General features: G+C 41.5%; 1 protein-coding gene across 2 annotated transcripts in view; it reads left to right on the top strand.

Annotated features, from left to right (window-relative positions):
* NRP2 (neuropilin 2) overlaps window positions 1–14600 on the top strand; it is a 354082-nt gene that overhangs the window by 51798 nt on the left and 287684 nt on the right. For both annotated transcript variants that reach the window (XM_033944681.1, XM_033944684.1), the window contains exon 2: window positions 11375–11552. In XM_033944681.1, the coding sequence (XP_033800572.1) occupies window positions 11375–11552 (178 nt within the window). The remainder of the gene's footprint in view (window positions 1–11374; window positions 11553–14600) is intronic.

Genomic DNA, 14600 nt, shown 5'->3' with positions numbered 1-14600 from the left:
TGTTTGTTAATTCCTTCGAAGAAGTGCAGTAAGTTCGTTAGGCATGATCTTCCCTTGCAGAAACCATGTTGGCTTGCTTTATCAGTTTGTTCCTTTCTAGATGCTCATCGATGCGTCTTATATCAGCGCTTCCACCATCTTCCCCGGGACTGAGGTCAGATTTACCGGTCTGTAGTTCCCTGGGTCACCTCTCGATCCTTTTTTAAAGATGGGTGTAACATTTGCTATCTTCCAATCCTCCGGGATCACCCCTGATTTTAGGGATAGATTACAAACCTGCTGTAGTAATTCCACTACTTCTTCCTTTAGTTCTTTCAATACCCTAGGGTGGATTTCGTCCAGGCCCGGAGATTTGTCAGTTTTTAATCTATCTATCTGCTTGAGTACGTCTTCGAGGCTTACCTCCAAGGATGTTAATTTTTCTGCTTGATCTCCTTTGAAGATTTTTTCAGGTTCCGGCACGTTGGATGTGTCCTCTTTTGTAAATATTGACGAAAAGAACCTGTTTAGTCTATCCGCCACTTCTTTTTCCTCCTTCACCACTCCCTTCCTATCTCCTTCATCCAGCGGCCCCACCTCCCTATCCATTAGGTATTGGCCTTAGCTAGCACTAATTGGCAACAATTTGCAGTTACATGGGTGAGTTATAAAGTGCACATGTAAATTGCCTAGCGTGTAACTGCAAAAGGGGCGGTCACATGGGTGGATTATTCCAACTATGCAATAATGTTCACTTAACCAAACTGCATAAAGATAGGGCTGCCTTTTATGTGGTTCTATTGATGCAAATCATTTAAAACTGTTCAAGTGCCTCTCCTGGCTTTGTAAATCATTTTGAATTTTGGAACCTTAAGGGGAGATTCTCAAATCGGCGCTGAAACTTAGGCGCCAGTAGGTGCCCTACCTGTGCCTAAGTTAATTGAGAAACATCTTTAAAATGGTAAAAACAGTAAAAATAATGCACCCACCGGTGTCAGATTCGCGCCTACTTGCTTTATGGTGCTTAACACCACTATGGGCATGGCTAACTCCGGAAGTGACTTTAGGCGCCTTAACGCGCCTATGTCAGCGCAATTCTCTGCATAGTTAGGTGCCGGAAATGTAGGCCCGGAAAACCCTGGCCTATATGTCCGACATCTATCTTTTACTGAGGCACGATTCTCTATATGGCACTGTCGCGTGATTGACATGCGATCAGCAGCCACCAATATTGGAGCCCTATAGAGAATACGGGCCATAGTGTGTAAATGGTGCTTACATTTAAGTACTAAGGTTATAGAAAAAAGAAGGATATTTATAGCTTGTACATATATGATTTATTCAGACTGAGTGGAGTCAGTCCTGGGTGGTAAGTGGTTTCTAAGTTGCTCCCAGCCATGGGCTACATCATCCTAGATATGCAATGCTGGGATATGACCAGCCTCTGGCACTGAATATCCAGGTTAGTGTGGCAACCAAGATATTAACAGGTGACTGGCTGATATTGCTACCGATGCCCCGTTAGCTTGGCAGTTAAAGTTAGACAGTCTTTCAGCTTCCGAACTTTATCCACTCGCTGAGCTGGTTAGCGACTGAATAACGCTGCAAACCAATTAAATGCTGGCTACACCCATGCTGTATCCCTGAACTACTCCTGACCAGTCAGTGCTTTGGCGGTCAAAGCACTATGCAGTTCAGTTCCATTGAATATCTGTGCATGGTTAGCTCTGCAAGGTTTAACTGGGCAGAGGCCTCTCTTATCCAGTTAAACCCTTTTAAATATCGACCCATTTATTTCCCTTGTGTGTCGGTTCACCCAACAGAAATAAGCAGTTTTATGTTAATATTTGTTCACTTTTTAAAAAATCTTTGTAGCATTTGGATAGCAGAAATGCTTGTCCAGTCATTCACCTTCATGGTTTTTTGGGCATGTGTTTCTGGCGTGTTGAATTACAAAAGTGTGATGCTTTAGGAAGGCAAGTCTGTAAATGGTCAACTCCAGTGGTGAAGTAAAGGGGGATGGGATGGAGGCAGAGGGGCGGTCTGCCCCGGGCGTCATGTTGGTGGGGCACCAGCACCCTTTCTCCTCTCCGTCCCCACCTCTTTCTACTCCTTCCCTCACCACGTGTGCACACCCCCTTCCCTTCCCCCATACCTCCAGTTGTTCACAACTGCGAGCAGCAACCTCAACATTCTCCTTGCGACCGCATCATCTCTTCCGCTGATGTCACTTCCGAGTGTTGCGCATAGGAAGTGACACCAGAGGGAGAGCCGACAGGGTCGCGAGGAATAATAATAATTTATTCTTGTATACCACCATACCAGGAAAATTCAAGGCGGTTCACAAAAAGAAGAGCTAATACATATAATGCAGATAAAAATACATCAGGTTAAAATAAGAAAAAACTTGATAGAGTTAAAACAGGATGCATTAAGATACCAATCTATCAAATAGTTGTGTCTTTAACAGTTTTCTGAAATCAAAATAGGAAGCAACCTCTAACATAATTTTTCCAAGCCATACATTCAGCCTGAAATGAGAGAGTTCTCTCAAAAACCTTCTTGTAACGACAAGATTTTATAGGGGGATATGTAAACAGGTGCACTCTGCGTATGTTCTTGTTAGTGATTCAAAGAAAAGTGAGGAACAAGATACCCAGGTGACATACCAAAAACTGAGTTATAACAAATACAAGAGAATTTAAACAAAATTCTAGACTCTATCAGTAACCAATGAAGTTTCTGATAAAAAGGAGTGATATGGTCCCATTTTTTACATAAAAAATGAGGCGAACAGCAGTATTCTGAATCACCCTCAATTTTTTTAAGAATTTTCTTGTAAGCACCTAAATATATAATATTGCAGTAATCAAGAATACTTAAGATAGAGGACTGTACCAATAAACAAAAAGAAGTTGCATTAAAATATTTCTTAATGGTGCGAAGCTTCCAAAAGCACCGAAATACAAATCTTAAACAATAAATCAGTGTGTTGTTCCAATGTGAGATGTTTGTCAGAGTCACACTCAGTATTTTTATGGATTGTTCTATATTGTAATCCAAACCATTCACGCGTTTATGTTCTTGTTGCTCATGGTAGTGAACAACCAGAGATACGGGGGAAGGGAAGGGGGGATATGTGCGGGGCAGGGAGATTGGGGACGGGCAGGAGAGGGGCGCCACCGCCCCGGCGCCTCTCATCATCGCTACACCACTGGTCACCTCCACATAGGCACCACGACGCTGCAGGATGAGAACCTATTCTCTATCAGCATCTCGGTGCCCACATGTCATTATAGAATACTCGGCGGTGTCGCTGTGTGAGAATCAAGTTTTAACACACGCAGTCTTAGACTCATCATTGGTCTAATTTTCTATAAAGTGCTTTATAGTGCAATTTTTATAATAAATATATCTTAGAAGTATAAATACTCATTTTAATTTTATTGCAAAAACGCTGCTTGGGTGTGCATATTCCGACATAGGACTATGTTTCGCCACCAGACTGTATCAAGGAATTCCCCTTTCAGTCTGCCGGAGCAATATCTCCCACGTTTCAAAGTTCATGCGTTTTTGCAATAAAATTAAGATGAGTATTTATATTTCTAAGATATATTTTTTATAAAAATTGCACTATAAAGCACCATAAAGGGCTGCCATCCTACAAGATTCTAACAGAACAAATCCATTGCAAATGTAGATGGAATTTAAGACTTAGCTGAAGTTCTAGGTGCGTTATCAATTTATTGTCATGCAGATTCTTTCTGTTCCAGCACATAATAGCCTAATAAATCAGCTTTGTGGCATTTATGAGATGAAGCTGCAATCACTCTCCAGGGTCTCTTGTAACTCAAAGCCTTGAAGTGCTCCTTTTCCTCTTTGTGTAATTGTTACCAGACCATCTGTGGGTCTGTACCGCAAAACCACCATTGTCAATTATCAGAGTGGAGAATTCAGCCTGTTAGAATTTGTTCACAGAATTCTCCGAAAGTAGGGGGGGGGGGGAACCCACAGGAGAAAGAGTAAGGTAGAAAGATGGGAGGATGGCAGAAGAATTGGCGTGAAGAGGGAACAACTACTTGGGTGGGGTTGGACAAGTCAAACCTAAGTTCGATGAGTATCCAAACTCTTTTGATCATGTTTAAGGTTTCCTGGGATCAAATCATAAATGCATCACTAAGTATTGGTTGTTTGTATGCAGTATGATGAATGTGGACTCAATTTTCTATTCCTGTGCAGCAGTGTCTTGCAAATTATCCGGAGCCGCGGCTGGAGGGCACCCAGAAGTGTGCGGATGTCAACGTGATGACATCATGCGCATGCATGGAGACAGTGGGAGGGGGTGCTCAACAGGAGAGGCATGGGGGATGAGGAGAGGTACCGGCTGACTGTCTACAGGATGCTCCTTTCTCTGTGAGAGGCATGTTCTGTAGGTAGTCAGCAGGCACAGGTGACTCACGGCACACCTACAAATCTCGCTGCAGTACACAGTTTGCAATTCACTGCTGTACAGTGTAAGATTTGTGACTTTCATAGAAACATAGAAACATGATGGCAGATAAAGGCCAAATGGCCCATCTAGTCTGCCCATCCGCAGTAAACATTATCTCTTTCTCTCTCCGAGAGATCCTGCGTGCCTATCAGGCACAGTCTCTGTCTCCACCACCTCTACTGGGAGACTGTTCCACGCGTCTACCACCATTTCTGTAAAAAAGTATTTCCTTAGAGTACTCCGGAGCTTATCACCTCTTAACTTCATCCTATGCCCTTTCATTGCAGAGTTTCCTTTCAAATGAAAGAGACTTGACTCATGCGCATTTACATTACATAGGTATTTAAACATCTATACCATATCTCCCCTCTCCCGTCATCATACATCTGAAATTGACGAGACTTCAGATTCGATACATACCATAAACAGGAGAGGATATACTACTACTTATCATTTCTATGGCACTAATAGACGTCTGCAATGCTGTACACCAATGTCTCTCAAACCTTTTTAGCTCCGGCACACTAAATAAAGCAAATGTTTTTTGCTGCACATTATAATTGAAATTATAAAATTGGAAAACCAACAAAAAATTAAATTTGAGAGATATTTATTTAAGGTTCTTTAAGCTATGTATGGGTAATTGTAACAACAGTGAAACTAAAGTATATAGATTAGAACAGTAAATCAATGCGATGGAGGTGCTTGTTTTTGAGTGCAAATTAACTCAAGACGTGGCTCGATAGTTGACAGACAAACATGCATTTCATCATCCACCATCTGCAATAGTTCTCTTTTTATTTAATTTCTCTCAGAGTTGTAAAGCCAAGTTTGCAAAGATAAGAAGATCCAAACGGTAACAAAACCTTGATTGCTTTGTTGTCAAGTAGTTTGGATAACTACAGCATAAAAAATAAAATTATTTGCTGTTAGTTTTTAAGAACCAATCACGTCAAAGAATGATGCTGGTCTGGGCGGTTGTATCCTTACGCACACAGATGCTCATAACATTGACAGACTCGTGTATGCGACCTTCTTGTCATCTATTCTAGTGTATACTAATGAAGGGAATTGTTAAAATTAAAGTAAAATTCTAAAATCTCTCATGGCACCCTCAGATTCTCTTCAAGGCACACCACTGGGCCATTGCACACAATTTGAGACAGAGACACTGCTGTACATTAACCCTTATAAGGTTATATGCGCACATCAGCGTACATAGCTGATGTGTGTGTACAACTTAATTGAGTGGCCTAATCACCGATAATTGGCAATCAACTCCTCACAATTGCTGCTAATTGGGACTAATTAAAAGTTACGCATACAATTTGGAAAGTGTGATTCTATAAAAAATATGCACCAGTTGCAGTGCATGAATTTGAAGAAAGGCATGGCCAAGGGTGTTCTTAAAAGTTATGCACATTTAATACTCCCAATCTGCGCACAGCCTAGGCCTGGTTTTAGGTGGCCTGGTGTAGCTGGTTTGGCCTGGGTTTAGCGCCTAAGTTATGCATTGCACACAGGTGCTAAGTGCGATTCTATAAAATATTTGTGCACCTTGTAGAAATGTGCTAAGCACCATTATAGTCACCACTGATTTATTTAGGCACTAGCCCTCCTTTTTAAAAAAAACATAGCGTAGTTTTTAGTGCCAGCTATGGCGGTAACAGCTCCAATGCTCATAGGAATTGTATGAGCATTGGAGCTGTTACCGCCCTGACCAGCGCTAAAAACCTCACTACAGTTTTGTAAAAGGGGGTGATATTATATAAAATATGGCCCTGAACACATAAGAAACAGTCCCTGATTGACAGAGCTTACAATCTAATCAAAACAGACAAACAGGACAAATAAGAGATTAAGGAATTGCTCGTGTTGATCTCCTTCTACTCCAGAGTGGTGGCAGGAGTCTGATGTAACCTGTTTAGGTTTACAATCTTTATATGAGGGAAGAGAAGGGAAAGGAAAGGAAGTTGGCATTAGCTCACACCTTTTTCAGTTCTAGCTCAAGGCGATTGACATTAAGGTACAGTAGGTATTATCCAGTCTCTGGAAGGCTCAAAGCTACCGCGAGCATAATTGCACTGTTATTGTGCGTCAAATGCTCAGAGGGCTTGAGCGTCAGTATTAACGTACGCGGTACACCTGGCCACAAATTGTATTGAAATTGTATTAAAATGGCTGTTAATGTGGTCAATAAGTATTCCTTCGCAATACACCGACGGAAGCGCTGCAGTGCACAGAAGGAAATGATAGCCTGTAATGCCAAAATATCTTTGCCAGGTCAGGGGCAGCATAGAAGGTTGTGAGGAGAGGATTTCCTGTCAATTTCACATTGAACTGTGTCAGTTTTGCCTTCTTTTACAAGCAAAAAGAGTCTCCTGCACATTTTCAAGATGAGAAGAACATAAGAATTTGCCTCCGCTGGGTCAGACCAGAGGTCCATCCCGCCCAGCGGTCTGCTCCCGCGGCGGCCCCTCAGGCCTATCACCTGTGTAGTGGTCCCTGACTATTTCTATAACCTAGAAGAAAGGAAAATGGAAAGTAAAAGCACACACCCATGCCTGTTCTTCTGTAGTTAAACATGAGCTTTGCAAAAATTCCATATGTTAGTAATTCTGCATTTATGAAGTTCGTATTAGGTACTGAAGATTAAATGCTGATGTGTGCCTTATGTAGACCCCTGCATTTACAGCATTTTTTCAATAGTACTTCCTTCCTTAATGGCACACATGCACTTTTAATAGGCACACAGACATGTCACATAATACACAGAATATTAGCCACGGCACATGCTTGAGAAAACTGTGCAATTCCATGCTGCTATAACTGTGTTCAACAAATGCACAAACATTTCGCTTGCTTTGCCATATGATAATATGATTTAGCCACACAACTTGCGTCAAGCATATATATACAGTGAAACCTTGGTTTGCGGGCATAATTTGTTCCAGAAGCATGCTTGTAATCCAAAGCACTCGTATATCAAAGCAAATTTCCCCATAGGAAATAATGGAAACTCGGACGATTTGTTCCACAACCCCAAAACTGTAATACAAAATACTGTATGCACTCGTATTGCAAGACCTCGCTCGTTTAGAATAGTCACTACACTCTTGCAGTGTCAGAAAGAGAAGAACCATCGGCTCAGTTGTGATGATGTGATGCATGTATACTATATGTACTCGTATTGCTAGACTTTGCTCGTTTAGAACAGTCACTACACTCTTGCAACGTCAGAGAGAGAAGAACCAAGAATTATGTGATGTGTGTATACTGTATGTACTTGTATTGCAAGACCTTGCTTGTATATCAAGTTAAATTTAATAAAATGTTTTGCTTATCTTGCAAAACACTTGCAAACCAAGTTATTTGCAATCCAAGGTTTTGCTGTATATATATATATTTGCACTATTGTTGTTCTGTGGGACCATCTGTGCATGGCTTTGAGCATCGACCCCTAAGTTTGTATATGAGGCAATGGAGGAGCTGCTAAGAATCCTACATTAGTTCCTGACTTTACTAGGCTTTTTTCCGAAAGCCACAGAATGTGGAAAAAGGTCTTCATAAACCAAACCGTACGTGCGCTATGCTTTTGAACTTCGATACTGTTTAGAAACCTATGGTTGGAAAATGCAGTGATTCCATGCTATGATGTTCTCGCCCTCTTCAGTACTGATGGTGTGACACATTTTTGGACTGCTGCCTTTTTTTGATTAGCATCATAACAGTGCAATGTCAGATTAGCACTGTAAGGATTCCTTTAATGTGTGTGTGAGAGAGCGACACATATATAAGAGGCTGTTCTGTAAGTGGTGCCTCGATAAAGCGTGAAAGGAGCCTGTTTGATAATGACTCCTTGTCTCAGATGTTATAGAATTCTAGTGTAAGCCAGTGGTGGCACACTTAATATTTTCACAACCTTATTTACAACAGCTGAGGTCATGTAAATTTAGCTGAAACATGTGTAATTTATTCATGTGTAACTGGGAGCCCTGCCCCGCCCCTGCCCCTCTCACATGTATGCGCCCTTACAGTGACACCATAATACAGTGTTCTCCAATGAGCAGAGAGTAGACATTTCATTGGAATGTCTCTGAAATATGTGCATAGCTTATAGAATATTATAAGTTATGGGTACTTCAAAGTAGGGTTACCAGATTTTCTTTCGGGAAAATCCAGACTCATGGCCACGCCCCCCAGGACTGCCCAGTTATGCCTCTTTCCCGCTCTGTTCTGCCCCCAGCCCCACCCCCAGACGGCATCCACGAATGCACGGACACGATGCAATGATGTCACATGCACGCGTGCACCTGACTATCACTGCATTGCGTCCACACATGTGCAGATGCCCCTTCCCGACGCGATTATGTCGGGATGCTTTTCAAAACTCGGATAAAATGCTGGGTTTTGAAAAGCCATCCGGACCTCTGGACATGTCCTCAAAATTGGGTACAGTGGGTTTGTCATATTCTGATTATGTGCTCTTATTTGTTTGATTCTGTTCTTTTTCTCCTTCCTTTCTTTGGGTGCTTGACGCCCTTTGGGGGATCTTTGGTTTAAGGGGGAAGTTGGTTGTTGTATGTTGTTACCGGGGGGGTGGGAAGGTTGGGAGGGAGGGGGGATGACCTCAGTGGGTTTTGCTATTTTGTAATCTGACTGACTGTACTGTTCTTGTATTGTACTGCTGTGGTGGTCTGAGGATTTTTGTTATAAATAAACAATTACAAAAAAAAAAAAAAAAAAAAAGAGGACATTTCTGAGGAAATCTGGACGTCTGGTAACCCTTTTTAAAATATGTTTTATTTTATAATTTTTCAAATACAATGATTCACTTAAGTGCCATCAGTTACAACCACCATTGACTTACGGCCTCTTTTCCAAAGCCGCACAGCAACAGCCCCGACGCCCTTTAAATCTCTAGGCTTCAGGGCCATTAGCGCGGCTTTGTAAAAGAAGCCGTTAGTGTAATTGTTGGCACCTAACTTTAGATGCAGAAATACCGATTCATGCTCCTATGCTGTAATGGAATCGTAGCACTCAGATGCAAGTGTAGAATTTGAGCTAAGCACATGGCATGGGATGCCTAAATCATGGTGCCAATTTGTACTGTTGAATTGCCACCTTAGTTTCAAGTTTTATTAGGATTTTATATACCGTCTATCAAGGTTATCTAAGCGGTTTTACAATCAGGTACTCAAGTATTTTCCCTCTCTGTCCCGGTGGGCTCACAATCTATCTAACGTACCTGGGGCTATGGAGGATTAAGTGACTTGCCCAGGATCACAAGGAGCAGCGCGGGGTTTGAACCCACAACCCCAGGGAGCTGAGGCTGTAGCTTCAACCACTGCGCCACACACTCCTCCTTTGCCGGAAGTTGTATTTGCTGTCACACTAGGATGCTGATGTATAAACCAGCAAATATTTTCTCCAAAATAAGCCAATACCATGGGAAATTTGCTTGAAGTACTATCTCGTTTAAATAATATGGAGATTTGAATCATAGCATTCTTTTGCCAACTTACATATTCATAAGGTTTTCTGCAAAAAACCAAACCAAACCAAAAACATCCTATTCTTTCCCAAGTGTAATTTAGTTTCATACAGAATTTTAGCTTTGTGAAATTTTGCATGCAAAATGTTGATCATGAAGAATTGCCCATGAATTCATTTGCATTCTTTTTCATATCATTAAATGATTTTACATAAATTTTGCAGATAACGTTGCCAATGCAAAATGTCATGCATGAACTTCTGCCGTCATTTTCTATGCTTCTATGAACTTGACAAAACAAAGAAAACTGCAGACAGATGTACAATGAAGCAGGCACGAACTTGATAAAAGTGGAGCAAAAAAGATCTCAAATACCTTTGTGTGTGTTTTTTGCCTTATTAATATGTGTGAAATTGCATTTGTGAAGCTGTTTGCAACTTCATATGTCTGCTTCTAGGATGCACAAATATGGTAATAAATATTATGTTGGGGGTGATTTCAATTTACTGGGTGATGCTCAACACAAAAACATGCAAATTATATGTATGTTATTTGTGCGGAGCAGCTCTGGTAAAGGGGGAGGAGGAAGTGTGCCTGGTGCTTGGTCAGAAGAGCAAATCAGTAGGCAAAGCTCTTCTGAGCAGGCCCAGTAGTTCCTGCAGGCTGCCCCTTCCTCCTGCTGGTCACCTATGCTCTCCCTTTACCCAGCTGATCGTGGCTCCAGGACACACCGGAGCTGCTGATCAGCTGACCTGGTAGATGGAGATCGGAACTGTGATCAGCTGAGCTGCTGGTTCAGCTGATCAGTGGCACCGGTGAGTCCTGCTGGCTCAGCTGATCGCAGCTCTGGAGCTACGATCAGCTGGGTAGAGGTAGAGCATAGGTTACCAGCAGGAGCTGCAATCAGCAAAGCCGGTAGAGGGAGAATGGGGGCTGCCGATTCAGCTATGGGTTGGGGGCAGAGTTTGGCCCTAAAATGGGCGCAGCTGTTGTGTGCACTGGACATATAGTCACACAACACACATACAAACAGCTACCAGCAGCTCCTGGCCTGCTGAAAAATTTTGCCCGTAAAAAGTAAGCGTTCAGTTTTGTGCTTTGCGCAGAGTGCTTATTATAATTCTAATGACCTCCTTGTAATGCATTTGCAGAGGGTTCTAGGTGGCTGCTATTGGGATCGGTAGCAGCCACAGAGAACTCTTTTGTGCATTGGAGGCTGAACTTCCTTGCAAGTAAGACTGGCTTTAACCAGTCTTATGTGCATAAAAAGCTTTTGAGTATCTGGGCCTGGGTCTCTTAAAATATGATGCTTAATTTGTTACAGCATATAATATCCTAATAACCACTGGTTGAAAAACCAAACAAGAGCGAATTATAGTCACAGTCTTTTGCCGTTGTTTTCTTTCTAGGTCAGTCATGTGGGAGTCGGCTGAATGCCAAAGAAGCCGGGTACATCACATCACCGGGATACCCCAATGACTACCCATCCTACCAGAACTGCGAATGGATTATCTATACCCCGGAACCTAATCAGAAGATTGTGCTAAACTTCAACCCTCACTTTGAGATTGAGAAGCATGACTGCAAGTAAGAGCCCTCTCTAAATGAGTGTCCCCTTCTCCCTTAATCTCATAATGTAAGGATCAATAACTCTAGGAACATGACACCAGTGGCTGGTTCCAGTCTCCTGAGCATTGCTTATTATGTCATTATCATTAAGAGTAAACACTCGCCTAACTTGACCCACCGACATGCTCCTGAACATCTCTCTTGCACTTAGAGGGAAGGAGACTGCATTCTAGTGCTAAATCATTGATATATATTGATCGTTTACACACAGCTCTGATATTCCTTCTATCTTCCAGCAATGGGGAGTGATTTTGCGTGTGTTTACATCTTTCAAGCCAGTATGTTCGGTTTTGTGGGGGGGTAATGGATGCCTCATTTGGAACCTAAAACAAATATACAGTACACACAGTAGCTTTCAGTAGAACATGCCGTTAACCGGTCTTTGTTCTTACCATTTGGCTGATTTCTGCATTCACTCTGCACACTTTTTGTTATTTTTCTTTCAGTTATTGCCTGCTCATCTTTCTACTGCCTGATCTCTTCTTCTCCCCTTCTTTCTTGAAGTTTGTTATATAGCCTCCAAGTTTCCTGCATCTTGCTGGAGACTCATATATTCTCAGCACTGGCAGCAAATCCTTCCATGTCACATCTCTGCTGCTCTTTCTCCTTGGTCTCCATCTTAATTTTAATTTAATGCAATTTAATTTGACATTTATATTCTACGCCACCAGTGAGCCAGCCCAAGGTGGATTACAACATTTAAAAAGTTCAATCATCATTAAAACAAAAAATATAAAACACTCGCCCCCCCCCCCTCCTTATGAAACCACATTAGCATTTTTTATTACCAGCCATGGTGGTAAAAACTCCAATGCTCATAGAATTCCTATAAGCGTCAGAACTTTTACCGCCGTGGCCGGCAATAAAAATTGCTAATGCGGCTTCATAAAAAGGGAGGGGGGGTGTTAATGTTTTGTATTTTTATTTTTATGATGATTGCATTTTTTTAGCTGTTATAATCCACCTTTGGCTGGCTCACTGGTGGCGTAGAAAATAAATATAAAGTTGTTCCTATGAATTCCTATGAGCGTCAGAACTTTTGCTGCTTCATAAAAGGGCCTAAATTAAACAAATAGATACATTTTTAAAAAACAAATACAAACTGATATACATAGTACAATGTCAAAATAAGCAATCATGACTTGCCTTTTCTAATGACTGGACAAGTGCCTAAAGAAACTAAAGGCTTGATAAGCGGAAGAGCTGAACTCTTAAATTTAAGACCCTAAGTTAAGCTCCTAAATTCCCCCCTCTTTTACTAAGGGGCGCTAGCCGATTTAGCTCGCGCTAATGTGCTAAACACTAACGTGTCCATTATATTCTGTGGACGCATTATCGTTTAGCGTGCGCTAAATTGGCTGGCGCGCCTTAGTAAAAGGACCCCTTTATGCCTTATTTTCAGCCAAACCTAGAAACCTAAATTTTCAACTGAAAATTCATTAATTTAGGAGCTCAAAGGTCGATTTTCAAAAAGGTTTAACTGGGCAGTAAAGGATATTCAGTGCCACTTAACTGAGTAGTGCCACTGAATAGCACTGCTAACTACTTGTTTATGACATTTTTAGATATATATCATATTCATTTATGATTGTCGATTTATTCATTGTGTGAGTTATACTTGTATTTCGCTGTACTTGAACTTATATTATCGGTATGCACCAAACGGGGGACATTCTTCATGAAACTGTTTCTTTAATTGTTTGTTACCCGCATTGAACTGCAAGGTATTGTGGAATAGAAATAAAATGTTATGTTAAGTTATCCCCTAACTAGTTAGGTTAGAGGCAGAATTAAGGCGGAGAAGCAACACAGCCAGCTAGCAATGATGATATTCAGTCTGCTAACTGGCTAAGTAAGTGCATGAAGTTAGGACAGCAAAATACTTGACCTAACTTTGGGTTCCTTTTACAAAGCTGTGGTAGCGATACTGCCGTGGTAAATGCACTGAAGCCCATTCAGTTCCTTGGAGCATGTACCACGGCAGCTTTAATAAAAGGGCCCTTTATATGCCACGCTATCTGGGCACTGGTCTAAATATCAGCCAGTGCCCAGTTAACTTCCTGGTCAATGGACATACCTCAATAATGGGAGACTGGCCTTGTATGTCTGAGGTTAGGTCCAGCCCCCAAGGTTTATAAAGCACTTAAGTCCACAGGCTGAATATTACTCTCTTAAATATTATGCTCATTCGAGATCTGTGCTATTGATACTAAAGTTGTTGAGAGGGGGCAGAGTCAACCAAAGATATCTCCTTCGTGCTGTTTCTCTGATCTCTATCCCTTCCTTTCTATTGTCTCCTCCCCATCCCCTTCTCTTTGAATCTTTACTCCCTTACTAATAATCACCTCCATCCCTCTTTTCAATCTCTCCTTCTGTCCTGCTTTACTAATCATTCCTATTTTCCCCTTATATCTCTTTCTCCTTCTGTGTGCTAAATTTCCCTCCCTCGCTTATCTCTTCCCCTTTCACTCTTCCTCACTTTGCTCCCTTCCTTTCTCTGACACACCGCCTTGGCACTGGATGATTGCCTGCAGTATAAGGCACTTCTATGCAACAGAAGGGTGGGTCTAAATTACAGCCCTAGGTTCATAGATTAAAGGGAACACAACACTCAAGGGCACGGACATGATGCTTTAATCCTAATAACTCTACAGTTTTAATAATTTATTTCTATCGTTTTCTATCCCGATCTCTCCAAAGAACTCAAAACGGGTTACAGGTTAACATACATAACATACAGTTAACAGGTTACAGGTTGTAATTTGCCATAGTTACAGTGCAAGGTTTTTCAATACAAGTTTTTTTTACCTAACTTGACACATGCTAGGGATCTTATACCAATAAACATAATATACAGTTTACAGGTTAAATTTGGCATAGTTACATGCAAGATTTTTCAATGCCAAAGTTCTGCTGGTTCTGGAGAAAAGTGGAGTCCCTGCAGCTCATAAATGTCTTGTGTTGGAGCAAAATACCTAAACAATTGGTAAATATATAAATATTGAT

Source organism: Geotrypetes seraphini, chromosome 5, assembly GCF_902459505.1.
Source record: "Geotrypetes seraphini chromosome 5, aGeoSer1.1, whole genome shotgun sequence".
Lineage (NCBI taxonomy): Eukaryota > Metazoa > Chordata > Amphibia > Gymnophiona > Dermophiidae > Geotrypetes > Geotrypetes seraphini.
The sequence above is the reverse complement of the archived record's forward strand: the minus strand, read 5'-3'. Positions and strand labels throughout refer to the sequence as shown.